The 25982-nt window shown below is 35.9% G+C and overlaps 2 protein-coding genes and 1 pseudogene across 2 annotated transcripts; 2 read left to right on the top strand and 1 right to left on the bottom strand.

Annotated features, from left to right (window-relative positions):
• The first annotated feature begins 3196 nt into the window (after positions 1–3196).
• Positions 3197–7443, top strand: LOC139842931 (protein ALP1-like; annotated as a pseudogene).
• A 6142-nt stretch (positions 7444–13585) lies between these two features.
• On the top strand, positions 13586–19018 carry LOC139878215 (uncharacterized). Its single transcript, XM_071865356.1, has 15 exons — positions 13586–13924; positions 15319–15576; positions 15667–15791; positions 15886–16102; positions 16191–16316; positions 16405–16661; positions 16831–16938; positions 17038–17179; positions 17291–17453; positions 17546–17703; positions 17780–18103; positions 18189–18263; positions 18353–18422; positions 18506–18663; positions 18742–19018. The coding sequence occupies exons 1-15, from the start codon at positions 13643–13645 to the stop codon at positions 18889–18891; spliced, it is 2613 nt and encodes an 870-aa protein (XP_071721457.1). The 5' UTR covers positions 13586–13642; the 3' UTR covers positions 18892–19018.
• LOC139878231 (protein FIP1-like) lies at positions 18977–24214 on the bottom strand. The gene is made up of 14 exons (XM_071865358.1): positions 23893–24214; positions 23668–23759; positions 23467–23571; positions 23293–23342; positions 22839–22905; positions 22034–22106; positions 21815–21870; positions 21600–21696; positions 20809–20893; positions 20602–20664; positions 19945–20004; positions 19665–19757; positions 19281–19343; positions 18977–19202 (listed from the first exon to the last, which is right to left on the bottom strand). Exons 1-14 carry the CDS (start codon positions 23946–23948, stop codon positions 19113–19115), a joined length of 1050 nt encoding a protein of 349 aa, XP_071721459.1. The 5' UTR covers positions 23949–24214; the 3' UTR covers positions 18977–19112.
• Positions 24215–25982: the final 1768 nt, after the last annotated feature.

Here is a 25982-nt window from a genome sequence, read left to right as displayed (position 1 = left end):
ATTTACAACATATCACAATAGTCCAAGTTCAGTTTATGGAAGTTACACCGTTTGTAAATCAATAACAGTCCATGTGTCATCAATCTAATTCCCGAAGGTTACAACTGTTATATACAATATCACATGACCATCCAAGCATAGGAATTTATCAATTCATGCCATTCTATCTTAATGATACACTAGTCACAATTCTAAACACTGTCCAACACTTAGCTCTTTCTTCCAGTACTAATACACACTCAGTATCAATAACCACTCAGGTCAAGGGTTTCCCTATCTTTTAAAAGACCACTCAGGGAACACTACCTATAATTCCTTTCTAAAGGTTGCCACAATTCACGCAAGTCTAAGGAAAGAAAAACAATTCCTTAAGGCTTCACTACTATCTCACGCATTTTAATCTAAACATGTATTGTAAGCAATACAGTAGGGCTAACATCCTACATAATGTACAAATCACATACACCTGGGGGCTATATACAGGGTTTAAGTACTTTATCTATATACAATGGGACTACTACCCTATTCCAATCCTTACGGGCCACTACATGTGTCCCGTCAGTCCGAGGTAAAAGCACAAATCACATAAGCCCTACGTAGTCTTATCAGGTCATACATAACGTTATAGCAAGAGTTGCATAATAGTCAAGTCATTAAAAGTAGGGCAACTAATCAAAAGGGAATAAAATCCCAATAATGTCAATGGTAGTTCCAGACACAACTTATGTAACACGAGTCATCAAACCATTGACTACTTTTACTTTAGGGCGAAAAGCAATCACTTCACATGCACATAATCATGCAGCAGAGCAAACACATTACAAAAGGCCGGAGAAACAATCTATAAATATCACACAGACATGTCATAGAGACTAAGTTTCCTAAATCTCCAAAAGTACTTCCAGTCACAATCATTGTGGTTGGAACCACTAAACCTTTGATTACTTCGGCCCTTAGGGAGGAAGTAATTGTATCATAAATAATCTCAGTGAATCCCCACTGACTACAAGCATAGTCAAGTAGTTGTTCACAATCAACAGTACACTTATATGTATAACAATTAATCAAGAACATACCTTATAGATTCAAGAGGATTTCTTCCTCTTCTGCCCCATCACTAAAACTGATGATCCTCCCGTCGAACCCCCAGTTGATCCTGACCTTGCCCCAGAACTTGATTCAGAATATAACTTTCTCACGGATGGACACTGATCAGATCGATGACCTTCATTCTGACAATTCCAACATACATTATCCTTAAATGAACAAGACTGGACATCATGTCCTATTAAACCACATCGGTAACATCGGCGCGTTCTTTCAGAGCAATCTCCACCGTGACTTGCTCTACAATGAACACACCACGTTTTAAATTTCGACTTAGATACACTCTGAGTCTGTTTCCTTTTCATATTGTTCCAAAAAGATTTCTTTGACTTTAAACTAGGTTCACTTATTGTTTGACTTTGCTGCTGAAGACTTACCACTCTCTTTTTTACGGTTTATTGCAGCTTTAATATCACCCTCAACCATTTTTGCCATAACAAAAGCTTGAGATAACGTGGTGGCAGTTCTTGCCAAAGTTCGATATTCTGGTAATCACATTTCCACAAAATGATCAATTTTAGATCGTTCATCTGGAACCCATTGATGTGCAAACCTTAGTTTGTCAGTATATTGATCAATCACATCATCTACGGACATTTGTTCGGTCATTTTCAATTCCATAAACACTCTCCTTAACTTTCCTATCTCGTACGGGGTGCAATACCGTTCGCACACTTTTTCACAAAATTGCTCCCAAGTGATTTGACCAAATTGTTTCTTTGTTATATGGGTAATGACAGAATCCCACCATACCATAGCTTTATTCTTCAATAACCGACAAGCAAAAGTAACTCCGAGTTCTGGTTCACATTGACACGCTTCAAATGCCCGATCCACTTCTCTCAGCCAATTTAATGTGTCATTCGGGTTAGTACTGCCCGAATACGTAGGAGGATTACAATTTAAGAACTGTTTATAGGTACACTTTTTCTTGGTTTTAATTGAGGATTGTTGAAAGATCTGATACGGATACAACGTCTGTGCTGGATTTGAATAATTAGACTGGAGTGGAATTTGAGATTGTGGTTGCGATTAATGTGGCAATGCGCCTCTAATAGGCATAGAAGTACTTTGCGAAGTTACATATTCTGGAGGTGTACCTGGAATAGTTGTGAATGGAGCAATAGTAGTAATATCTGCTTGCGATTTTTGTTGTTCCAACTCTTGTATTGTATCCCTCATTTCATTCAGTTGATTTTGTAATTGAAAATTATACTTTTGTTAATCATCTTCTGCACTAAGCTCCTCTGAGGACGCTCTTGTTAGTCTGGGGGTCAAGGGGGTATCGACGTCCTGAATTTGATCAGCCATACATGTCTTATCACAACATCTCACAAAAACTTAGTGGATAATCGGTTAGTACCTATCAACTAACACGTATTCCACCCATATTCACTTTCCCTTCCCCCACTAGTATGTTTGACACAACTCCAAACTAGATTTGGGAACATGACATTAATCACAATGTACATGCAGCCAAACCTATGCTCTGATACCAAGTTGTAACACCGTACCTTTTTTTTTTTTAAATTACACAGCGGAATATCAGTTTATCAAATCGTGGTTATAAGCATATATTAAACATATATGATACTATTCATTACAGTTCAACTGGTGTTACTTTTCGAAACAGTGAAGCATAGTTAATTCAAACATCAGAGTTCTTCATTGTGTCAAACATAACCAAAGTACAAATATCTTCTCCCGTCTTTAGCATGCAAACAATATAACCTGCAGGGGAGAAAATGTGGGGGATTAGCACAACGCTAAGTGAGTGAGATATCCCAATAGATACTAATACAAAGTACCAAGACTAGCTTTTAGGGATCATGCATTAGGTCAAGGGTATAAGGACATAGCATTACACAGCAATCACATAATATAGCACTACTCAACTATATCATACAGAGCTAGGCAGTGATTCAATTAACAGAGTAGCAATAACATCAACAAGCTATTCAGTAAAGGCACCAAAGGCAATATATTACACAGCCTTACATACCTATATAATAAAGGTATCCATAGCTATACATAGCTACTCACTAATGATATCAATAGCTTTACACAGCTATTCACTCTCATAGCACTAATGGCTATACATAGCGCTAACGGCTATAAAACCCCAAAAGGATCGTTGACCCTGTCAGGTCTACAACTACTAGCTGATCAAGCTAGAGCCGTACCGATAGCTCCAGTTATTTTCCCACAGTATACCTCTCCTGACGTTTACATACGTCAATTGCAGTATACTGCCCGTACAATAACCCCCGAGCGCAACCCTTCTATACACGGTTGACCTCTTCCATCCCTTCTATACACGGACGGTACTGACCCTTCTATACACGGCCAGTTCCCTAATGTGCACATAACCCACCTACAATCTCACCGTAGCTAACATCACTAATAATCACAAGGCAATCTAATCAGGCATTCTACTATTTCAATCTAAGCGGAAACCTGATAACAGTAGTATAACCTACTACTTATCATTACAATAATAATTAACATGCATACATAGATTATCATAATCTATATTAACCAAACAGCGGGTAGTTACTGAATACCAATATCCATAAGGATAGTTACACTCACCAATTACCAGCAAGAACTCAGTGGTCTAATGTTACTGAGTCTTCTTCGTTCCTTTATCATCTGAGAATGATACAATCCGAATCAGTAATCATATCTTGATAACAACCCGACAATAAGAAAACAATACCAAAACCAACACTTAATCACTTTACAAGTGGTCTGTCAACGGTACGAGTAACACCATCACACGCACGTTTGAGAACACTCAATCGTGCGGTTGACAACTCACTCGTACGTTTGGTCTATGACCAAACATCCTACAATGAATCACATGATCTGTACGGTTCATCACACGAGTGACTAGTGACTCGTATGAGTCACGTATCATCCGTACATATCATCACAATCAAAACATAAGTTTCTCATCACCACTCACTCGCACGGTTCACCACACGGTTGACTACCTCAACCGTACGAGTGAATGCTCACTCGTGCGAGTGATGAAGAACAGTAATAACATTCAATGAATAATCGATATCATACCATCAAATCATTCTATTAAGTTACTCAAATAAGTTTATGATCCATTATGGGCAAGTTTACCTAAAATCCCTATCAATAACAACTCCCGTATGAGCGTAAAATGGAGCATACACGCTTCCGAATAACTTTGACCCAAAATAAAGTTTGAATTATTATTTTAAAACATTACCATTAGAAATTAAACTTCAAGACGATTCCAACGATAGTTTATTCGTCGAAAACGGAGTTACGGTTTGAAAGTTATGACCGAAACAATTTTCCACAAATCTGACCGGTGCTCACACGCGTGGCTGAGGCCTCACTCGTGCCAGTGAGTCCTCACACGTGTGGTTGACCCTCAAAAGTGTGGTCACTCGTGCGGGTGACCTGTCACTCGTGTGAGAGCTGAAGAACAGCTCCAGCACGCTGTTTTTCGCGTTTTTGACCCAAAAACTCGATTTTTGCAAGTTCTAACACCAAAACCACTTCAAATACATCATATAAACTATATAGCAACTATTTCTAACAACAATTAACACTTACAAACACAAAACATGAAGATTCAAGCTCATATTCATCAAAAACCCATTTTACACCCAAAACCCAATTCTTAAGAATTAAACCACGAATTCAAGTATGCTAACCTGGATAGATGCTTACAAAGATGATATAATTCAGTTCCTAAAGCTTCACAAATCAATTTCAAGCTTGGATCAATTTAGGGTTTCAAGGTGAAAGAGTTTAGGTACGTTCTTGTTTGAGAATGTTCAAGAAAAAGGATAAAAGAAGCTGATACATACACTCTTATGTGTTAAAATATAATACCCCATTACACACGGGTATTTACCAGTTATCTAATATCTTCCGTACTTAATTAGGCGGCCCTAACGGAGTCCAATTCACATAACGAAACTTGTTCTGTGAACCATGTCACAAAGCGCACTTTATCCCATACACCACTAATTATGAAAACATAATTATTAAAATCACTAATATTAATAAATTAATATTAACTAAGGATAAAAAGGTCATTTACTAATAAGCTCAGTTTCAGTTATATTCAAGTAGATAGTTGAATCTACATTGTCAAACAGACTTGTGTAGTTTGTATTGATTGTACTCGATCTTTGATTCGTACTATTTTAATTCATGTTTATTAAAAACGGAGATATATAAAAAATAATTGAAAAACGATAAGATGAACGTTAGTATCGAAATTCAACAAAGTGACGTGGGAGGGGAATGATGGCGTGACAAAGTATTTATCCTAAGACCACTTGTAACGAGCCCCTGGTCAGGGCGTGGGTGATGAGGTGGTAGCAGGCGCTGCCCCCTTCCTTCTGTATCAGGGCGTGGGTGATGGTGTGAGTGAGTGTGTGCGTGAGTCTGCAACGCAAGAAGTCATGGGCGTGTTCAATTTTTTTAATTTTTTTATTAACTTAAAATATTATTTTATACCCCTTATTAATATTTAACCCAATTATATTTTAACACATCATTATAATACTCTCAATCCACACCAAAAACCCACACCACCACTACTCCATAAAAACAACTCACACGTCCTAGTCATCAAAAAGGTACAAAAAGCAACTCACGCCCCCAACCGTTACGAATGGTCTAACGGAGTGGGGAACACGGCGTGGGGGATGAGGTGGCATCCGGCCACATGGTTGCAGGGTCTGTATTGGGGCGTGGGAGAGGGGCGGGGGAGGTGGCGTGGCGGTGGTGCGTGGGATGGAGACGGAGAAGCCAACGGGTGTGGGGGTTGGTGATTGGGACACTTGGCACATTTTCATTTATTGGGGAATATATCCATTGCAAAATTTCGGGGTTTATTAAAAAAAAAAATTAATCCAATGTTATTTATCCTATATATACACATCTATTTTACTCATTCTAAATACATTTCTTTCCTCCAATAATACTTTTCCTTTCATATTTACAAACACTATAAAATTTCATAATGGATAAAACATTCAAAATGCTCGAATTTATTATTGATGACGATTCAGATGATGAAAAAATATATAATTTTGTTAGTAGTTTGGCGGACGAAGATGTCGAGGGAGAAGCTACAAGTTCACGAGTCCCTCGTCCCCCGTACCTATATTCCAAGGGATCGTGAAGATGCGGCAGTGAGGTTATACAGCGATTATTTTTCTGAAACTCCAAATTATACGAAAAAGAACTTTAAACGACATTATCGAATGAGTCGTGAATTATTTCTCCGTATCATCGAAGGTATATCAAACTTTAATAGTAGCGATATTCCCGATTATTTTATGTTTTTTAGGGAACGTCCCGATGCTACTGGTCGTCAAAGTTAGACGATACTTCAAAAATGCACGGCGGCCATACGTCAAATGGCTTATGGAACTACACCTGATTTACATGACGAATACATAAAAATTGGTGAGAAAACAGCTGCTTTATGTTTAGATAATTTTTGTAGATGCGTGTTTCATTTGTTTGCTAGACAGTACTTGAGAAAACCAAAAGCCGAAGATATTGCTCGGCTTTATAGTTTTCATGCCCAAAAACATGGTTTACCGGGTATGCTTGGTAGTATTGATTGTATGCATTGGGAGTGGAAGAATTGTCCAATTGCGTGGCAAGGTCAATATACTAGAGGTGATAAAAAAAGGTCTGTCCATTATGCTAGAAGCAGTCGCCTCGCAAGATTTGTGGATATGGCATGCATTCTTTGGTATGGCAGGTGCAAACAACGACATTAACGTTTTAAATTATTCACCATTGTTCAACACTATTAAAAAAGGAACTGCTCCACCTTCACCATTCGATGCTAACGGGCATCACTACGAAAGAGGTTATTACCTAGGTGATGGTATATACCCCGATTGGGCAATGTTGGTCAAAGCTCCCCATTCTCCAACTGACGAACCGCGAAAAAAATTTAAAAGGTTTCAAAAAAGTGCAAGGAAAGATATTGAGCGTGCATTTGAAGTATTACAGGGTAGATTTCAAATGTTAAAAACTCCGGCGAGAGCTATGGACTTCAACAAAATAAGGAGACATATGTATGCGTGTATCGTATTACATAACATGATTCAAGAAAATAACGGGTTTGTTATTGGGAAGAAAGAAGAAAGAATGATACAACGGAACCCACCACGACGGTTACACAGGGATTTGAAGGATCGAGATGCAATGGTTAAGGAAATAAGAGATAAGCAAGTTCAAAAACAGTTAGAGGCAGATTTAACCGAGCACGTTTGGAACTTATCACCTTACTTTCGTACCGCTAATATTATTGAGTAATTTGTTATGTATTTCTAGTTTCGGTTAAGATTTTTAAATTATGTAATTTTTAATTTCAGTAATTTAAATTAATGTTCTTCGTGTTTACTTATTGAGTAATGTAATATTATTTTTAAACATCACTTTTATTCAACACACAAACGGTTACATTTTTTAAACAAGAACTAAATTAAACTGAAATACAACATAAGATCTTAAAACACAACACAAACATCGATGAATTCAGTAGAGTTCATAAAAAAAACGACCATCTGTGTCGTACTCTGAAGCCACCGGTTCATCTTTTTCTTCTTCGGCTGCTTCATCGATGTAACGCCAACCCAACGTTTCTTCATCTTCAAGAACCACATACAGAGTAATGCGGTTACCACGATCTTCAATGGTATCTTTTATCCCGTACCATTGATCATAGGTACGGAGATAGCTTGCCTCCATCTCATCATCATAATCATCTTCAAAAAACAACACATCCGTGTATTCACACGGTACATTTGTCTTCAGAAAGGCTAGCAGATCGTCTAAACCAACGTCACGGATATCGATTCCTTCGAATGAAATTTTTTAGCCAGACTTGTAGACCTTCATATGATTACGAAAATCACCCCCGTAATGAACATCGTATGCAACAATCATTGGGGAAATTGTTTTCATTTTCACTGATTGGAAGTGTTTTGATTTTGAGTTGAGAAGTGAAGTGTGTGAAATGAATTGGGGTAGTGGGTGTATTTATAGGTGAAAAAGTATCCGTTTTTGAAAAGAAAAAAAAATAGCGGGCGGATTTTAAATTCGTTTATTTTTTAATTTTAAAAAATAAATTTGAAAAAATTAATAATAAATTCAATAAAGCAATAAATAAAACAGAAAAATTAAAAATAAAATGTCACATCAGCTTTCCACTAACCCACACCACTAAACCACACCACAAACCCACACCACCACTACTTCACTCAAACCACCCACACGTCCTAGTCATCAAAAAGCAACTCATGCCCCCAACTCACGCCCCCTACCATTACGAATGGTGTAACTAGGAAAAGAATTTTGATTAAACGAGAACTAGAAACCTGAGATGGTGGGACCACTAGTTCTTAGTCATGATCTTATTGAAGTCTCGGATTGATTACTATATTTAGTACTTGACTATTGTTATCGTTCACTTCACATTTATTATTATAAAGATAATGCTTAATTAAAATGTGCGAATTTTTTATTTTTTTTTGAATTTTTAATTTTTTTTAAAGGCAAACACACACACCACCTAATACTAGCACGAATATATACACCGCAAAATGTAATAAGCAAGACTCGAACCCTCACCATGATGTGCGAATTTTAAATAATTAGGATTGTATACCTTGGAAATAAGTGAAAATCCCACCAAATTCAATGAACATTCATTGACGTGTTGACTGCCATTTAGAACCTAAATTGAATTCCAGACATAATTTAAAATTCATGAAAATTGGTTTCTACCATTTTCACAGTGTCTCAATTTTATTTTACTTTTTAAAAAAAAAAATGTTATACTTGTTGGCCAGAGATTCACTCGGAAGCAATCTCTTTATCCATCGAATAGAGAGATTGATGACTTTCTTTACTTTTGAGAGTGTTTAACTCTGAGTGTAGAAATGACTTGTTTTTATTCTCGAATAGGAAAAAGATTGTCTACATCTCACCTCCCACTACACCACTCATGTGGTACTTCATTTTGTTGTTGTTGTTGTCAATGAACATTCATCCGATTTATCCGTTTTATGGTGAATATAGATGATTTAAATAAACAGTGTATATGTATGTATATGTGAATTATTAGTGAATACAATACAAATGAGAATTTAAATTCGTGAACATACATACAAATATAAATATATGCATATTAATTTTATATGTGCACATAGATATATACCAAATGTATTAAATTGTTATCAAACGTATTTATAATTGAAACATATTGGTAATTTTTTTTTTTTTTTTGGCAAAAATAACGAAAACTATATAAAACAAGATCTTCATCGAAAAATGAAGATCTAAACCGATACAAACAAAGACAAACCGGACGGGCTCGAACCTAGAAAACGTCACATAACGACGTTAACTCCAACCGAGCCACATCCAAACCTTTCCCCAAATACATACAGAAACAAAAGAACAAACATCCAAGACAATACAAGAACCATACAAGCTATAAAAACAAACGCGTACAGGTAAAAATACAAAAGCAAAATTAAGCGCGCTTATTACCGTTCCTTTCGTCCGGCCGATTTGTGAACCCGTTAATTGTGTTGATGTGAACATATTGGTAACTTGACAACTATAAAGTGGTTGTAATAAATTTGGAAAACCAAAATAAAGATGTATGTGTAAATATTATAGAGTTCTCTTTGTATTTTTTAACATAAGTTTGTTGAATTACAAATTACACATTAAATAATTCTTCTCTCGTCCCTGACCCAACTCAAACATAGCTCCGCCTATGAGTTGTCTGATTTTTTATCTGTCTCAATTTAATAGTCATGAGTTAGATTTTATTCATAACTTTGACTGTAAATATGTTTTTTGTATAATATAATTTTTGATGAAATTTATACCAAATGAAAGACAATATAAAAATTATTCATATAAAGTTCAACATGCATTATATAAGACCACTCTTATCTATAACACCCGTCATAGAATCACACTGGCGCCATCTCAGCACCTTTTTTCAACCACATTCCCAACCACAATCATTAACATCCATCACACTCACCATATTGACCTCACTTCCAATATTATATATTATTATTATTATTATTATTATTATTATTATTATTATTATTATTATTATTATTATTAGACCATCCCCTATCGTTAGTTAACCGTCCGTTACCCGCACATTACCCGTCATTACCCGTAACTTACCATAGGCACGGGCTCATTACCCGCTTTAGTTACCCGCATTCACCATGGATTTAACGGAAGTTTTAAGTTTAGTTATAGGAATTGTGGGTCCAGTGGCTTTTTATTGTTGGACTTGATGCTTTATTGCTTGTACGTTGTATATTAAGAGGAGTATTGTTTTAGCCATTATAGGGAGTGTTTAATTATGAGTTAGTTATAGGATATTGGTGTTGATGTGGCGCTGATGTGGAAGATTAAGAGGATGAATAGTTTAGTTACGATAGGGAGTGGCCCTATGTTTTCAACTTTTTTGTAGCAAATTTAATACTAAAATAGAAATTTTCATTAAAAAAACACACATTACATTAAAAAAGGTACAATTAAAAATAAAAACAATACAAAAATTTTGATACATGGTTTGGTTCGGGTTTCCGAAACCGCCAAAACCGCCGCCTTGTGGCTGTCCGTACCCACTAAAACCTCCAAAACCGCCGCCTTGAGGTCCGTATCCACCGAAATTTTGAGGGCCTCCGAAACAAAAATTTTGAGGACCTCCAAAACCGAAATTTTGTAGACCTCCAAAACCGCCTCGTGGATGAGTGAAATGTTGGTTCGGGATAGAAGATGTTTGGGGTCTCGGGACAGTAATATTGTGTTTTCCGTATCTTGTAAAAGTGAACACCACATATCCCGATCCACACTCGATGAATTTTGTTCGGGTGTTTGTTTTTGTTTGGACTTTTTTTGGATGGAGACATTTTGATGAAGTGATGTAGATAGTGTTTGAAGTGTTTGAATTGTTGTGAGGTGGAGTATGGTTTGAAGTGTTTGAATGTGTGTTTATATAGAAGTGTTTGTACTGTAAAGGTTTGAAATAAAAAAAAAAAAAAAAAAAAAACCCGTTGCAAATTAACGGCTATATTCATTTAATTATATATTTTTTTTATTCAATCCGGCCCCACCCCCGTGCTCCCGAATGTCGTTGCAGCGCAATTTGTACCACAGTGACTACAACCGCGGCCACTAACATCGGCGCCGTACAACGGCAGGCTCAACGGCGGGCCAACGGCTAGCCGATGTGAGTGGTCTAACACAAAAAAAAATATTTAAAATCAAAGATAAGATTAATTAACTCACACTATTAAATTGAGACATATAGTGTAGTATAGAGAAGCTAAAATATAACGTCAAGTATGTATAAATTACAAATTCACTCATCCTATCTACGAGTACATTTCAATTATCAATGAAAACAATCGAAAGTTTGTAACCAAGGATGTCAGATTTATAAATTCAATATATAAATTAAAAAGGTCAAATCATAAAAATTAAGCATATAGAATTATAAGTAAGCCATCTTATTCATACACCACTAAAATTGCTTAGGGGTTGTATGGTACAACATTATAATACATGTTTAGACCGATTTTAACGCTAGCGTGTTGGGTCATGTGTTGGCCAACATGCCTGGTAACCATGGTGTGCTCCTCCATGTGCTAGCGGCGTGTGTGTTCCAGGCACAGGAGAAACATTGTTGGTGCTGAATTGTAATTGGTTGTGTTTGTTATTTTTATTTTATTTTATCCTCTTTTTTGTTGAGATTCACTTATACAAGACTCAATCACCAAGTCTTCCTATTATTAATTATGTTCTATTTAGAATTGTTCACAATTAGGAGTTTTAGTTTGTTTACGATTAAGAGTACTAGTTTCCTAATATATAGAAACTAGATGGTTATAAATAGCCCTCTTTGTAATTCAATTAATCAATAATAAACTTGAGTATTCAACTCAATTATAGTTTCATCAAATTTTATATTTTTCACTCAACTTCCAATCAGATTTTAACACATCACTCAGCACGTCATTTAACACTCCACCCAATTATTTACCAGTTTACTAGCACGCTCATCAAGCACCCCACCCCCACCCAGCAACACGCCAAAACGCCCTTAAGGGATAAAGATGGTCTTAGTGATGTATGAATAATTTTGGTGGTATACAATCTACATATCATCATTCAGACATATAATATGCTAAATCAGAAAAATCATAGACAACCAGGGACTTTTGACCTAATCGGTATATACCTTGTTAGCAACTAGCAAGTGTCGTTATAGTATTTCGTCTCCTATTTCTTAAATAAAATGATTGATTTTGGTTGATGCTTAGAGCTTAACTAGATAAAGTGAAGAAATGTACTAAGATAACGAATAATAATGATACGCTATTCGGTTCGCGTACAGAAAAATACATTTTAAAGAAGAACCGAACACCATAAACGTGAACAAAAGCATCAAAAAATAATCAAAAGTACATTAGCGGACTGCGAATAAAGAAGACGGATAACGAATAAAGATGAAATCAAGATTCCGAAGAATAAGGGTTGACCCACCAATCAGAATACGACGCGTAGAAGAACCTTTGACTTTTTTGCCTATAAATAGGCCACCTGGACTTCATTGATAGACAGAGTACATCACTTTGTCAGAGCATAACTTTACCTCTCTATATGAGAACTTTCTCTCTCTAAAGTAGTTGACCAAGTTTGATCGTGACTGGATTCGCAGTTTGACTTTGGATCCGGTAATCATTGTTATTTCGTAGATCTACCAAGGACTTAAACCGCTCACCGTTAACGTGATTGTGATTTGCACTCGTATCCTATCCACGATCCGGATTTGGTACGATCAAATAGCTATCCTATTATCCAAATAATTATATACACTTTATTTTGTTTATTGTTAAAATCGTCTTTTCAAGATGATTCGTTTTTTTAGCAACAAGTCTACAATCTAATACGCGTAGTCGCATATTATAGACAAGTCATCGCGAATATTAATAATTCACTTTAACTTTGAACTCTCAACCTTTAAATTTAAGGATTTATTTCATACATATGTACGAATGGTTATTTGAAACTATTTCGCAATTAAGATTAAGAATAACAACGATTGAAACTTTATATTCCAAGAAGGATGTTTCTAATGAAACTATTTCGCAACTAGTTGAACCGCCATGTCATCCACCTCCTAAGTTCATAACACATTGATTCAACTATTTTTGTTTTTTCATTTTTAGTGTGAATAGAATCTCATATTAATATTAATGGGGTTGTATAATAATAGTAGTGAAGTTGTTAGATATAATCAATAATATTGAAAAATAGATATTTGGGCTTTATGTCATGAGAGGCCCAAACGTATAAACCTTAGGTAGCCCAAAAAATAATCGAATAACTTTACATTAACCTGTCGGAAAAACCCTGTTGTTAAACCCTCGCCGGCAACTGCCAACACAAAACGCAACCGCTCACTCTAATGGCCACCGGCGCCGGAAGAATCCGAACGTTTGAAGATTTCGTCAAGGTTCACGGCCTGCTACTTGCAGCTTCCGGCATACCTCCGTCACTCTACCGGAAACTGTTCGAGAAACTGTCAACTGAAACTTTTGATGGCGGTAATTACTTTCAGGTGGAGCCCGTTGACGATGGGCGGCAACGGCGTCTGGTTCTTACGTCATCGGATTCCATGAAGAAAGAATCAAATATATTTTTAGTTGATCATGCTCTATCATTTCGCCTTTCAGATGCCCCTAAACAGGTTAACTAATTGGCTTTATCAATTTTGTGTATCTTTTATTTATTTATTTATTTATTTTTTGATAAATACTGACTGTGTTTGTCTAATAATAAATTATCTATTAATTAGATGCTGGCATATATTTATGAAGTTCTAACTTTGAAAGTTTAATGAAGTACAACAAGAATCAGAAAACGTTGAATTTTGTTAGATACAGTGAAACACTAATGCATAATAATATGAGTACTGCAATAATACAATATCACAAGTATGGATGATGTTTTGATCTACCATTGCCAATGTTTAATGCTGTTTCATTTGGTGGCAAAAACACAAGCAATATATTGTTGTGTTATTAATAAAGGTCTTTTAAAAGACGGGTCTAAGTTGATTTGTTAGCAACTTTTTCCCTTTTATCCTTGTTTAGTGGCAAATACGGTGCTTTCAAAAGATTGGTGGCAAACCAATTTTATTATACATTTTGTATTGCAAACTTTGCTCGTTTTTTCGTTAAGCTTTAGTATTGTTTTCCGCATGAAATGGCTAGATAGAAAGAAAGAAAAAACCCAAGGGTACTTATTTCTAGTTTTCGGTTCCCATTATTCGTGGTTCAATCCATGTAAATTGCGCTGGGAAATTAAGAATTAGTTGAAACTGAATAGTTTTTTCTTTGTTTCATTTAATTCAAAAAAAAAAATAACTTGAGTTGTTTGGTAACAAGACACCCGGACCAGTTTTTTCAAAAGTTCCCTAATGTGGGATATGGTTCTTTCTACTTGTAGAAAACTTGGTATGAAAGAAAATTCTAGTTTTATAAATTTTCAATTTTGATGGAACTCAGATAAGGTTTACGAGTACTACTACTTATGAAAAGTGAAATTAGCTTGAATGTTACTTCCTCCGTCTCAATTTTATTGTCACCGGACAAGAATCACATAGTTTAATAAAAAATGACCGTCACTGTTCGTTAACTTTCCAGTTTTATCCTTTACTTTTTACATAACTTTTTGTCCTACATGCATAAATTAAGGGCAAAAGAGAACTTATCCTAATTATCCTTATCTATTAATTAAAGTGGCCAATTAATTTGGGACATCCTAAAATGGAATAGTGGACAATAAAATAGGGACAGAGGGAGTACATCCTAAAATGGAATTATGTAGTATTATTTTCTTATTGTGTGAACTAAATCATGAATGCTGCTGGTGCCTGGTTGGTTATGTTGACTTGCATTGTCTAAATTGTATATCTAGATATCAGTCTGAATTAATTCTACAGTATAATTGAATTGATATGTATTTGAGTATATTGTGTTGTTAACATACATTTTGGTACATCACACTTCATTGTGTATGTTTACTGATCATTTTTTATCTATATATGTCGTTCTTGAAAAATATGTAAATTTTTAACAGCTGCAAGAAGTTCCAGGATTGGTTGAGAGAATGGCTTCGTTGATGTGTGTAGATATTGATTTAAATTCAGATGATGATGAGACCGATAATGTAGGTTCCGAATTGGATACCAACAAATTAGGTCATATCCAAATTGTAGAGAACGAATATCAAAAGGTGAAAAATGAGGGCCCTGGTGCAGTGGTGTGGTTGGAGCTTGAGGATCTTGATATCGATGATGATGCGTTTCTGTCTCTTGATTTGCCTAACAAGTTCCCTGTATGTAATCATTTTTATTATTCTATTTTGTTAACTGCGACTATAGATAACGAGGCAATGGTTTAACTATATGTTAGTTATTTTGTATAGGAATTAATTGCTCTGAGTCTTTGTTACAACAAGATTAAGGATGCCGAGACTATTATTAAGGAAGTTGTGAAGTTTAAACACCTTAAAGCTCTTTGGCTAAACAATAATCCCGTCATACAGAACTGGTATGTTCGTCTGGTTCAGTGGTACACGTAAAATTCTTTTTAACTCGTATCTATTTGTTTGACGGAGGTAAAACTGAAGTACTCTTGTTGCTAGTGATGATCATTTCACAGATGTTATTATTCAAAGTTGCCCGAAACTGGAAATATTGAACTCGTGTTTTACACGTAAATATACGGGATGGGCTTTGGGTTTCTGCGGAGGAATTTATGACAAAGATAGTCCAGGCTGTGGACATGAAGATGATCACTCCTTGCAGGGTTTGACTTCTCTTGACCTTTCAAATAGGCGTATTCAAAGCTTACATAATAAGGTAAAATAATGTTCTTGTTTACACGTATTCTAATGTATGAAGTGGTTACTAACATACTGCGCACTTTTGTTTTGCAATATCTTTTCAGGGTTTTACACCTGATGCTTTGCCGTCGCTTTCCTGTTTGAATCTTCGAGGAAATCCTTTAAATGACGATTCCAGCTCTGACTTACTGGAACTTTTAAAAGCATTTACTAGTTTACAGTCATTGGAGGTATTTTAATTTTTTAAATTTCTCTTTTAATTATAAAACCAAACAGAGACTTGTTGTCTTGTTGATACTGGATGTATATGTAAAACAGGTGGATATACCTGGTCCGCTTGGAGACAACGCAGTTGAAATTGCCGAATCTCTTCCTAATCTTTTGCTACTAAACGGTGTAGATACAACACGGGTTCTAGAATCCGGAAATAGTGTGATTGATTCGATGCTTCTTCCACGTCTTCCTGAATGGACTTCTGGTGAACCCTTAGTTGATCGTGTATTGAATGCCATGTGGTTGTACCTCATGTCGTATAGATTAGCTGACGACGAGAAGATTGATGAGACATCTATATGGTATGCTATCAGCTCAACACCCTAAAAGTAAAAAAAAAAAAAAAAAAAAAAAAAAAAAAGTTAATTGCTTTCTAGATGATGTTAAAAGTTGAATCTTCACTGAAACTTATATAATTGTTATTATATATTCTTTTGAATGGTTTATTGTATTGTATTGAATTTTGTATAGGTATGTGATGGACGAGTTGGGTTCCGCGCTGCGACATAGTGATGAGCCTAATTTCAGAGTATCACCATTCCTATACATGCCTGAGGGAAACCTGGAGTCAGCTGTGAGGTCCTCTGTTTAACATTTTTTTTTAGAAAAGGAAATGTATCTATATCTTTGTTTGTGATTGGCTTTTGATATATAATGTTTATTGGGTTACAATTTCAGCTTTACACTTCTTTGGCCTACAAAAGATGTCGAATATGGTGATGAATGCACCCGCGATTATTTATTTGGCATCGGCGAGGAGAAACAACGTTCTGCCAGGCTTACCGCTTGGTTTCATACCCCACAGAAGTACTTCATTAAAGTACGCACACTCTAGCTTAATAATACCTATATAATAACTATCATGTAGGAGTATCATGTATTAGTGTCAAAACGACGGTCTTTATTTTGTATTTACACGCCAACTGTACAGGAATATGAAAACTTCTGGCAGAATTTTAGATCCAAAAATTCTTCCACTGTTACTAAGGCATCTACAACGAGAAGCCTGGCACGTAGTGACGGACTTCCGCTGCGTGTTTATACTGATATTCCACCAGTGGGAGAATTTCTGACTCACCCAGGATTTGTAATCAGTATGTGCTGTTTTTGGAATTTATAAATGAGATTCTTCTAGAAGGTTCTTTGAGCTTATTAAAGTATATGTTTTTGATTCCGTATGTTACAGCAACTGACCCAAAGGAAGCAGATATAATATGGACAAGTATGCAAGTGGATGACGAAACAAAGAAGGCTATAGGATTAAATGATCAACAGTGCATGAATCAATTTCCTTTTGAAGCTTGTCTTGTCATGAAACACCATTTGGCAGAGACCGTACAGAAGGTTACGATTGTTTCCGTTATCTAACTTTTGTGCGTTTCTCTTAACTTTTGCTTACATGGAATTTGTACGTTTACAGGCATTTGGTTCTTGCGATTGGTTTCAGCCTACTTATAATCTTGAAACACAACTGAGACAATTTATTGGCGATTATTATGTACGTGAGAATGAGAAGGCTGATAATTTATGGATTTTGAAGCCTTGGAACATGGCTAGAACTATAGATACAACTGTTACTGGCAATTTAACTGCCATTATACGTCTCATGGAAACTGGTCCAAAAATATGTCAAAAGTATATTGAGCAGCCAGCTTTATTTAAGGGAAAGAAGTTTGATCTTCGGTACATCGTTCTTGTTCGCAGTATGAATCCATTGGAGCTGTTCATCACCGACATTTTCTGGGTATGTAGAATTGTAAAAGAAAACGTCTTGTTAAATAAATTTTGTATTTTCAAAATTTTAATGCTTTAAGTATGTATCCTTTCAGGTTAGACTGGCAAATAATACATACACTCTGGATAAGAAAAGCTTGTTTGAGTACGAGACCCATTTCACTGTTATGGTAATCTTAATACTTTTTACTTTTTTAGAGACACTAGTTTATATCTAATGGTGAATCTGTATCGAGTTACTGACTGCTACTACTATCAGAATTACAGGGGAAAATTGAATCATATGAACACACCTGAGTTTGTTAACGAGTTTGAGCAGGAACACCAAGGTTTGATTGTTTACGCTTTTATCTAATTTGTTCCTTTTCTCACCTACTTGGTCCCTTATGGTGATCTTATTTGAAAACTGCAGTTAAATGGTTGGATATCCACTCGAGAGTGAAACAAATGATTCGAAAGGTTTTTGAGGCAGCAGCACTAGTTCATCCAGAGATGCATAGTCCGATGTCTAGGGCTATGTACGGTGTTGATGTGATGCTCGATGGCTCTTTCAAACCCAAGTTACTAGAGGTGCTTAACTCTACTGTAACTTTGTTGTTGATCTGTGTATGATTATATGAACATGTATAATGCTTTATGTAATTGCAGGTTACCTACTGTCCAGATTGTACTAGAGCTTGTAAATACGACATGGAATCTATAATGGGTGGAGGAGAGACTATTCAAGCTAAAGAGTTTTACAATTATGTGTTTGGTTGTTTGTTTCTGAATGAAATTAATCATGTGTCGCCATTGTAAGATGATCATTCTTATAATTTCCATGTTCATGTATTTGTTTGTGTATGAAGAACACATGTTCAATGATTGAATGAGATTTTTGCAGTTTTGTTAAACAAACGCAACGACATTGATATCTTTCTTTCGAACATTCTGTAAGCATTATACAAAGTTGTTTTTGCAGTGTTTGACATTTTGCGCTTTTTGTGCTTTCTATACACATGGTAGTATCTCTTTTGCATTTAGGAACTCGGATGTTGACTTTTTATGGTTGACATCTTCTTGTGCAATTCCAGTTTTGACATCCGCTCAGCCTCGAGTGCTCGTTCAAGCTGTAAGGCACACCACAAATGTTACAAAAGTGCACAAAGTCTATACGTATTCACACGTGTTGCAGATAGAATTGATACCTTTGCTGCTCTGGTGCTCCATTCTCCAAGTATGGCTCTCAGCCTTTCATTTTCCTCCATATACTATTCATCATTACAAAAAGGCTTTAGAAAATGAGACTTGTGTATGGGTTTTTTTCCCATTAATGCTACACAATAATGTAAAATTGGCAACATGTGTAATTTCGATATACAAATCTAATGGGTTCAAGTCTAAGGATGGACACTATGTATATATTCGTAGAAAAATCCGTTTCCGTGTTGGGTGTGTGAGTGGCCTTTTCTAAAGAAAAATCTAATGATAACATGCATACACGATATATATATTCAATAAAAGACAGCCGCATTAATGCTGATAAGCATTTTACACATGCAAAATTTTGGACATTATGGAGATCACCATACCTGATTGTTTGTATTGCGCACACCTTGGATTTCTGCCTCTTTCTCAGCAACCAGAGATCGAGCAAGTCTTAATTCAGATTGTAGTTGATTCATCTGAAGAAATGGAGGCATTAGACAAACTGATTGCATGCATAAGTTTTTAATCGTTCATTAGAAAAGTTGTCATTCGGAGGCAGAACATATTGAAACATAATTTTCCAAAACTTTTAAATGCGTCTGAAAACTGGTCAGTGGTTAAGGACTAGTGACCAGAAATAAAACCAGCTGACATAAGCGTTACCTCAGCTGAAAGTGTTCTTATCTCCTGATCCCGAGCTGCTAACAGATGAGCAAGATCCACCTACAGAAGGCAGTTAAAATCCTTTTCATTCTATTATATTAGTATTTAAATACTTTCAAAAATACAAAAAGAAAAGAAAAAAAAAAAACCATGTCAGCTTAATTTCCAGGAGGAATACCAAATCAGCTGAGTTTCAAGCATGGAAGCAGTTAAATAAGAAGATAACACATTACTATGGCAGATAAAATTACTATGACAAATAAAAGTAATAGAGTTGAAATAATGGGAATATCTGATTCAGTTCCCGTACACTTAAAAAACATTGTCTTCTATACAATCGGAACAAATAAAAAGGTAGAAGGTTTTCCCTGTTCGGGCTACCAACAGGGCTACCCGGGAGGGTGAGTAATCCGACCACATACTCCGATGTACGCATCGGATTACTCTGTTTCCAACCCATCCACGACCACCTCTAAATATTTGTCCTATGGGAACTCAGGTCCCCCAACCACCGGCCTATCTTGTGATGGTTACAATCAGAACAAATAGAAAGGAAATTCGAAAACAATCAAATGGTGAATCTATATATCCATGAATAGGAAAATAAAAATGCCACAAAGGTATAATGAATGCACATTATAAAACGAGCTTTACTACCTGAGGTGTCATCCCATCACCTGATCTCTCATACTTGCTTAAGCATTCTTTCAATCGAAGAATCTGCAACAATACACATTACAGTATGAAACTTGAGAAGCTGGTAGCCTGCTAGCCTAACATGTTGCACTAACTTTCCTAATTTCGGAACTAATTTCAAAGCAACTGTAACCTAGGACAAAATGTAGATTGGGATTAACTATTTACCTCATCGCTCAGAAAGTTTAGGTTCTCTCTCTGATACTGTAGCAAAGCCATTTGTTGATCAGATAGCCGGCCACCATCATGATATCTGTGATGCATAATTGCATAGCAGCTATCAGTAATCATTAGATTCATAAAAATTACGGAGTAAAACATTGTGAAGTACGAGTATCATTTAAGTTCCACTACATATAAGTACAATAATTACAAGTTTCCTATCATCAAACAACGTCAGGATCTACCATGTCATACAGTGTCTCTCTCTCTTAGTTGTTGACTTGGAGGTAATTTCCTAAGTGATCATGTTCATGATTTTTCTTTGAATTTTTTCATTCTCCATCGGATACACTTTACAAGTAAGTTAATTCATTATTTCATTTACAATTTATAACAAGTGTGTCCCAAAGTCTTTAGGAGCGACCTAATCCATTCCCTAATATGTGACTGGAGGAATCCATGCTAGAGTTCCACCATCAATAGGTTCATTTGTTCATGTTACTAATATGATGGCAACTAAACCTTCTGGTTTTGAGCTTTTCTTTATCAAATCACCCAACTCTACTGATAGTCAAGACAAACTATATTTCTCAAATTCTAAAAGCTAACCAACTAAAATGGCTTGACCTAGCTCAAATCAACCTTTTATTACGAGTCATTCCATTAAAACATAGGATTTTTTACTCTCCTTTTATATTGCTAATTTAGACAGGAAAATGAGGCAAAACTATTCAGATTAGATACAATCGAATACATCAAGCAGCATTAGAGAGTCGTTATAAAAAAGGAGTCAGCACCTCAATCCTTCTAGAGAGCTTGACGGTTGAAGGGGAGAATACAAAGACTTCAAAACATCTGGTTGGGAGTCCAATGTATTGTACTGGTGTACATTACCTACAGGTGTTAACTACTTGATTAATCATAACAAGAGGAAACATTTCTATTAAGTAATAAGCACCACCACTACTTCCTTATTAGGCATGCAATACAGTAATAGCAGTATAGAACTGACCAATATAGACACTCATGAAAAAGCCAGCAAGGATAGCTTCAAGCACCATGATAATCCTGATAATATTAGGGAGCAAAGAAAATTATCTTATAAAAAAATTATTCGACTTAAGCATCGGATTTTTAGGTGTGTAATTGTCAAATCCAGGCATAAAACGTGATTAACAACGGACTGACATACATATTATGTGTCAGTTCCCTAGATTGGAAGAAGAGTTACCTAAGTATCATAGGAATAGGAAGTATTCTTATATTTGGCTCCCAAACCATGATAAGTAGCATAGCTCCGGTACCTGGAGTAAAAACAAAATAGCTGATTCAGATATACTAAACACACATAATTCCATTATATCTATGCTACATTTCATCCGAAGGAGTCAACAATACAGAGTTTTGGACGTCAAACGTAACATCGCCAAATTTGGAAAATTGACATATCTTTTGTTAATGGTCAACAAGTAGAAGTCTTCAATCGTAAGTAAATTTAATTTAGTATCACTTTCTTTTCTGAAGTCTTATCCCCAGTTAGGAGCAATATTCAAGTAAAAACCCCATAATAACTTATATGCTCATCATGCCACACTATTTTGAACTAGCCCCTACACATGAGATTATTTGTTTTGACGCATATCTGCACTTTCTGGAACCACTTGGGAGGAAGCGTCATATTTGTGTTGCAAATACATAGAGCGATACGATAGTGAGTAGAAACAGACTAGTCTATCAGATGAAATAAGTATATTGTGTATAGGATAGTCATTTTCTTGTTTCAAATAACTAAAAAAGAAAGATCTACTATCGTAGTCACCTTTTTCAGAATACCAACAAAAAAATAAGATTAACTACAAAAAAGCATAAGATACTGAAAGGTGTATTCTAGGGGATTACTGCAGCAGAACTATCGGTACACGCAATCCAACAGATAGGGGTTTTCTCTCTTTGAATAATATTTTCGGAGTACACAAGTAACACAAAAAGAAACATCATAAAAAAGATGATCAACGCTGTAAGGACGATATACATACCGTATGACGTACAGGCAAAGGGCAGGCGAACAATATGCTTCAGCTTTTGACTGAAAATATAGTAACCCTACATAATGGAAACCAGTTGAATGATTACATCCTATAAGAACATTATCTATAATTCATACCAGTGAAGAACATACATTCCAGCTCTCAAAGAGAAATTTAGTTACCAAAGTGAATTATCTATTTGTATCCAAAAATAGTTGATATAATGGTAAAATCTATCTATATGCTTTCCAAATGTTTACATTTCTATATTTCAATACGAAAGACATAATTGTTCAGAGTCATCTAATTTCAAGACTATGTTTTCGCATAAACTCCATAAGTAAATAAACATAAAAGGGGAACATAATGCATGCAATATGTAACAAGACTTGCATTCGTGATAACAAGTTGTTAGGTTATCAGAGTAGCCTTTTATTCTATACTAAAGACTGTAAAGTTCTACCTGTAATCTTATTTTCTGGACTTGATAAACCATATATTGTTGGAAGACACCTGCAAAACAAATAAACTTTGTCATGTACTAACTGTAACTACTCTAATATCCGTAATACATGCTATAAAACTCAATGCGCATACCATTATAAATGGAAATAGATCATAAAATATAACAGAGTACCAGTGATGATCAATAAAACGACGTCACATGTGCAAAGTATCTGTAATGTCAAATATTTCTCAGGCTTCAACACCCATGGAGCTCCAATAGCCAATGTAGCATAAACTGACTACAATCATGAACAATCAAACTAAGTCTAAATAAGTGACGGTCTTCGAAATTACTATAAAAAGTAAATTGTAATAAATTAAGAAATGACACTTGCCAAAAGTATACAATACAAAATGCTACCAATGATGCTTGCACGTTTTCTGTGTCCACATAATGGTGCTTCAGTTGATACATCAATAAATCTATACAACATAACAGATATAACTAATCATAATTCATAATTTCGTTAAATAACATAGTAATACGCAATCCTAAATATATAATCATCATAGCAATAGCAATAGCAATATAAATGTATGTATAGATACGACTTACAGGTAATTATCATCAGGAGATGCAGAGTTGGAAGGAGCATGACGGTCTGAAGACATGTTGATTCGAAATTAAAAATTAGGGTTTCGAGATTCAATTAGATCGATTTTAAGGTATAATCACAGTGTGATGATGAGGTGTTTTCAGTTATAAGAGTGGGAACGAAGGATCAGTTGATCGTGAAATGAAAAAACAGAAACGAAACCCTTAAGAAATCAAAAGATGATGTAATTAAGCGTTTGATTTTATGAGTTCCTATTTCCTACTGATCCCCGTTGGAACCGATGGATCAGTTACCTCAATTCCCTTACAAAAATGTATTTCGGGGTTGTCTGGGTTTATGCCAAAAAGGTAATTCGAAGATCTATTTCTATTTATTTATTTTTTATTTTATTTTATATATTTGTTTATATTTCTATTTTATATTTTATTACTCGGTATTTTTTAATTTATTAGTTATTTTTATTTTATTAGAGCGTTCCCAATGGTCTACGCCCAGGTCCGCCCAGCTCGTCGCCCACGAGGGCCTTGATGGCACGAACGCGCCCAGGCAGGCGCCCAGGGGTTCGCCCAGGCCATCACCCTCTCTTCTGTCCATTTACAAAATGTTCGAGGACGTGAAATTTGATCCAAAAATCCAATTTTACCGTTGCAAAATAAAAAATAAAAAAAAGTCCAACGACTACATACATAACGGCTACATGCCATATTTTTTTTTTTATTATTTTATACATTTTACTCCTATTTAAACCCCACCTATTTCCTTCATTTTACACACCCAAATTTCATATTTTCTTTCATTTTCACCTATTTTATATACTCCATCTCTCAATTTATTTAACAAAAAAAAATGAGTTCCAAAAAATTACCCAACAAAGGCAAAGCGAAACAACGTTCCGTCGCTCAAGAATCAAATGCGGTTAGTCAAGACATGATGCAAAATTTACTCGACAACACGCAACAAAACGTCGGGTTTTCTCGATACGCAAATACTAATCCATTTGCGGGTATGTTCGGGCAAAATCAACACCAAAGTCAACAATCTCCACCAACACCATTTTACCCGAACCAACAACAAACTCAACCAACACCATTATACCCGAACCAACAACAATCTCAACCAACACCTTATTATCCAAATGTAAGTCTCCGTGACGAATCGTCCGACGAAGAAGTTCCCGAAACACCACCCGAGCCCGCGCCTGAAACCGAACGTGATCCGAAAAAAGGAAAAGCAAAGAAAGTGAAGTGTCCGAAGACTCCGTGGACCGACACGGAGACACGTATTTTAGCGGAGCGTTTTGTGTATGTTTCCGAACATCCGAACGTCGGAAACGACCAAAACTATAATTCATTTTGGGGTGAAGTCCGAAGGCAATATAATTCGTTGGTTACGGTGCAAAGACGTCCGGATCAAGTTAGTGGAAAATGGTCTAAAATTCAAAGGGATGTGAAGATATTTATTGCTATTTATAGTAAGTACGATAAAATGTGGGAAAGTGGTTGTAGTAACGACGACATTATGACCGCGGCCCGAACCGCGTTCCATGCGCAAACGAAAAGGCACTTTGTGTTCGAGCAAGCGTGGTGAGTGTTAAAGGAGTGCCCGAAGTTTATTGAAGGTGAAAGTATTACGACTGCCAACAAACGGAAAGAACCCGATGATATACCAATTAATGTTCCAACCGAGGGAAGTTCGAACCCGAACACGAGCATGCATCCCGACCCAACCCAAATGGAAAATTTGTTAAAAGATACTGACCCAATCCGACGTCCTCCAAGTCGAGCTAAAAGTCAAAGGGACTCTTTCTCATCCGATGCCGCGAGCCGTTTATCTTCCGATGAAGTTCGCCTAAAAATTGCTCAACGAGCAGAAACTTCACAAGATGTGGCGGATCTAACAATGAAAAATCTACAAAAAGATAGCAAAATGCGTACGATGTTTAAAGGGTTGAAGCTTCTTTCGAAACCCGTGTCGATCGATTTGGCTCCCGATGAATACGATATGCTAATGCGGGCTTGAGAAAAAATTAAGAAAAAATACGCGAAGCAATTGGAAAACATGGACGACGACGACGACGACGAGTAGTTTG

This window comes from Rutidosis leptorrhynchoides, chromosome 1, assembly GCF_046630445.1.
Source record: "Rutidosis leptorrhynchoides isolate AG116_Rl617_1_P2 chromosome 1, CSIRO_AGI_Rlap_v1, whole genome shotgun sequence".
Lineage (NCBI taxonomy): Eukaryota > Viridiplantae > Streptophyta > Magnoliopsida > Asterales > Asteraceae > Rutidosis > Rutidosis leptorrhynchoides.
This window is presented reverse-complemented; position numbering and strand designations above follow the sequence as displayed.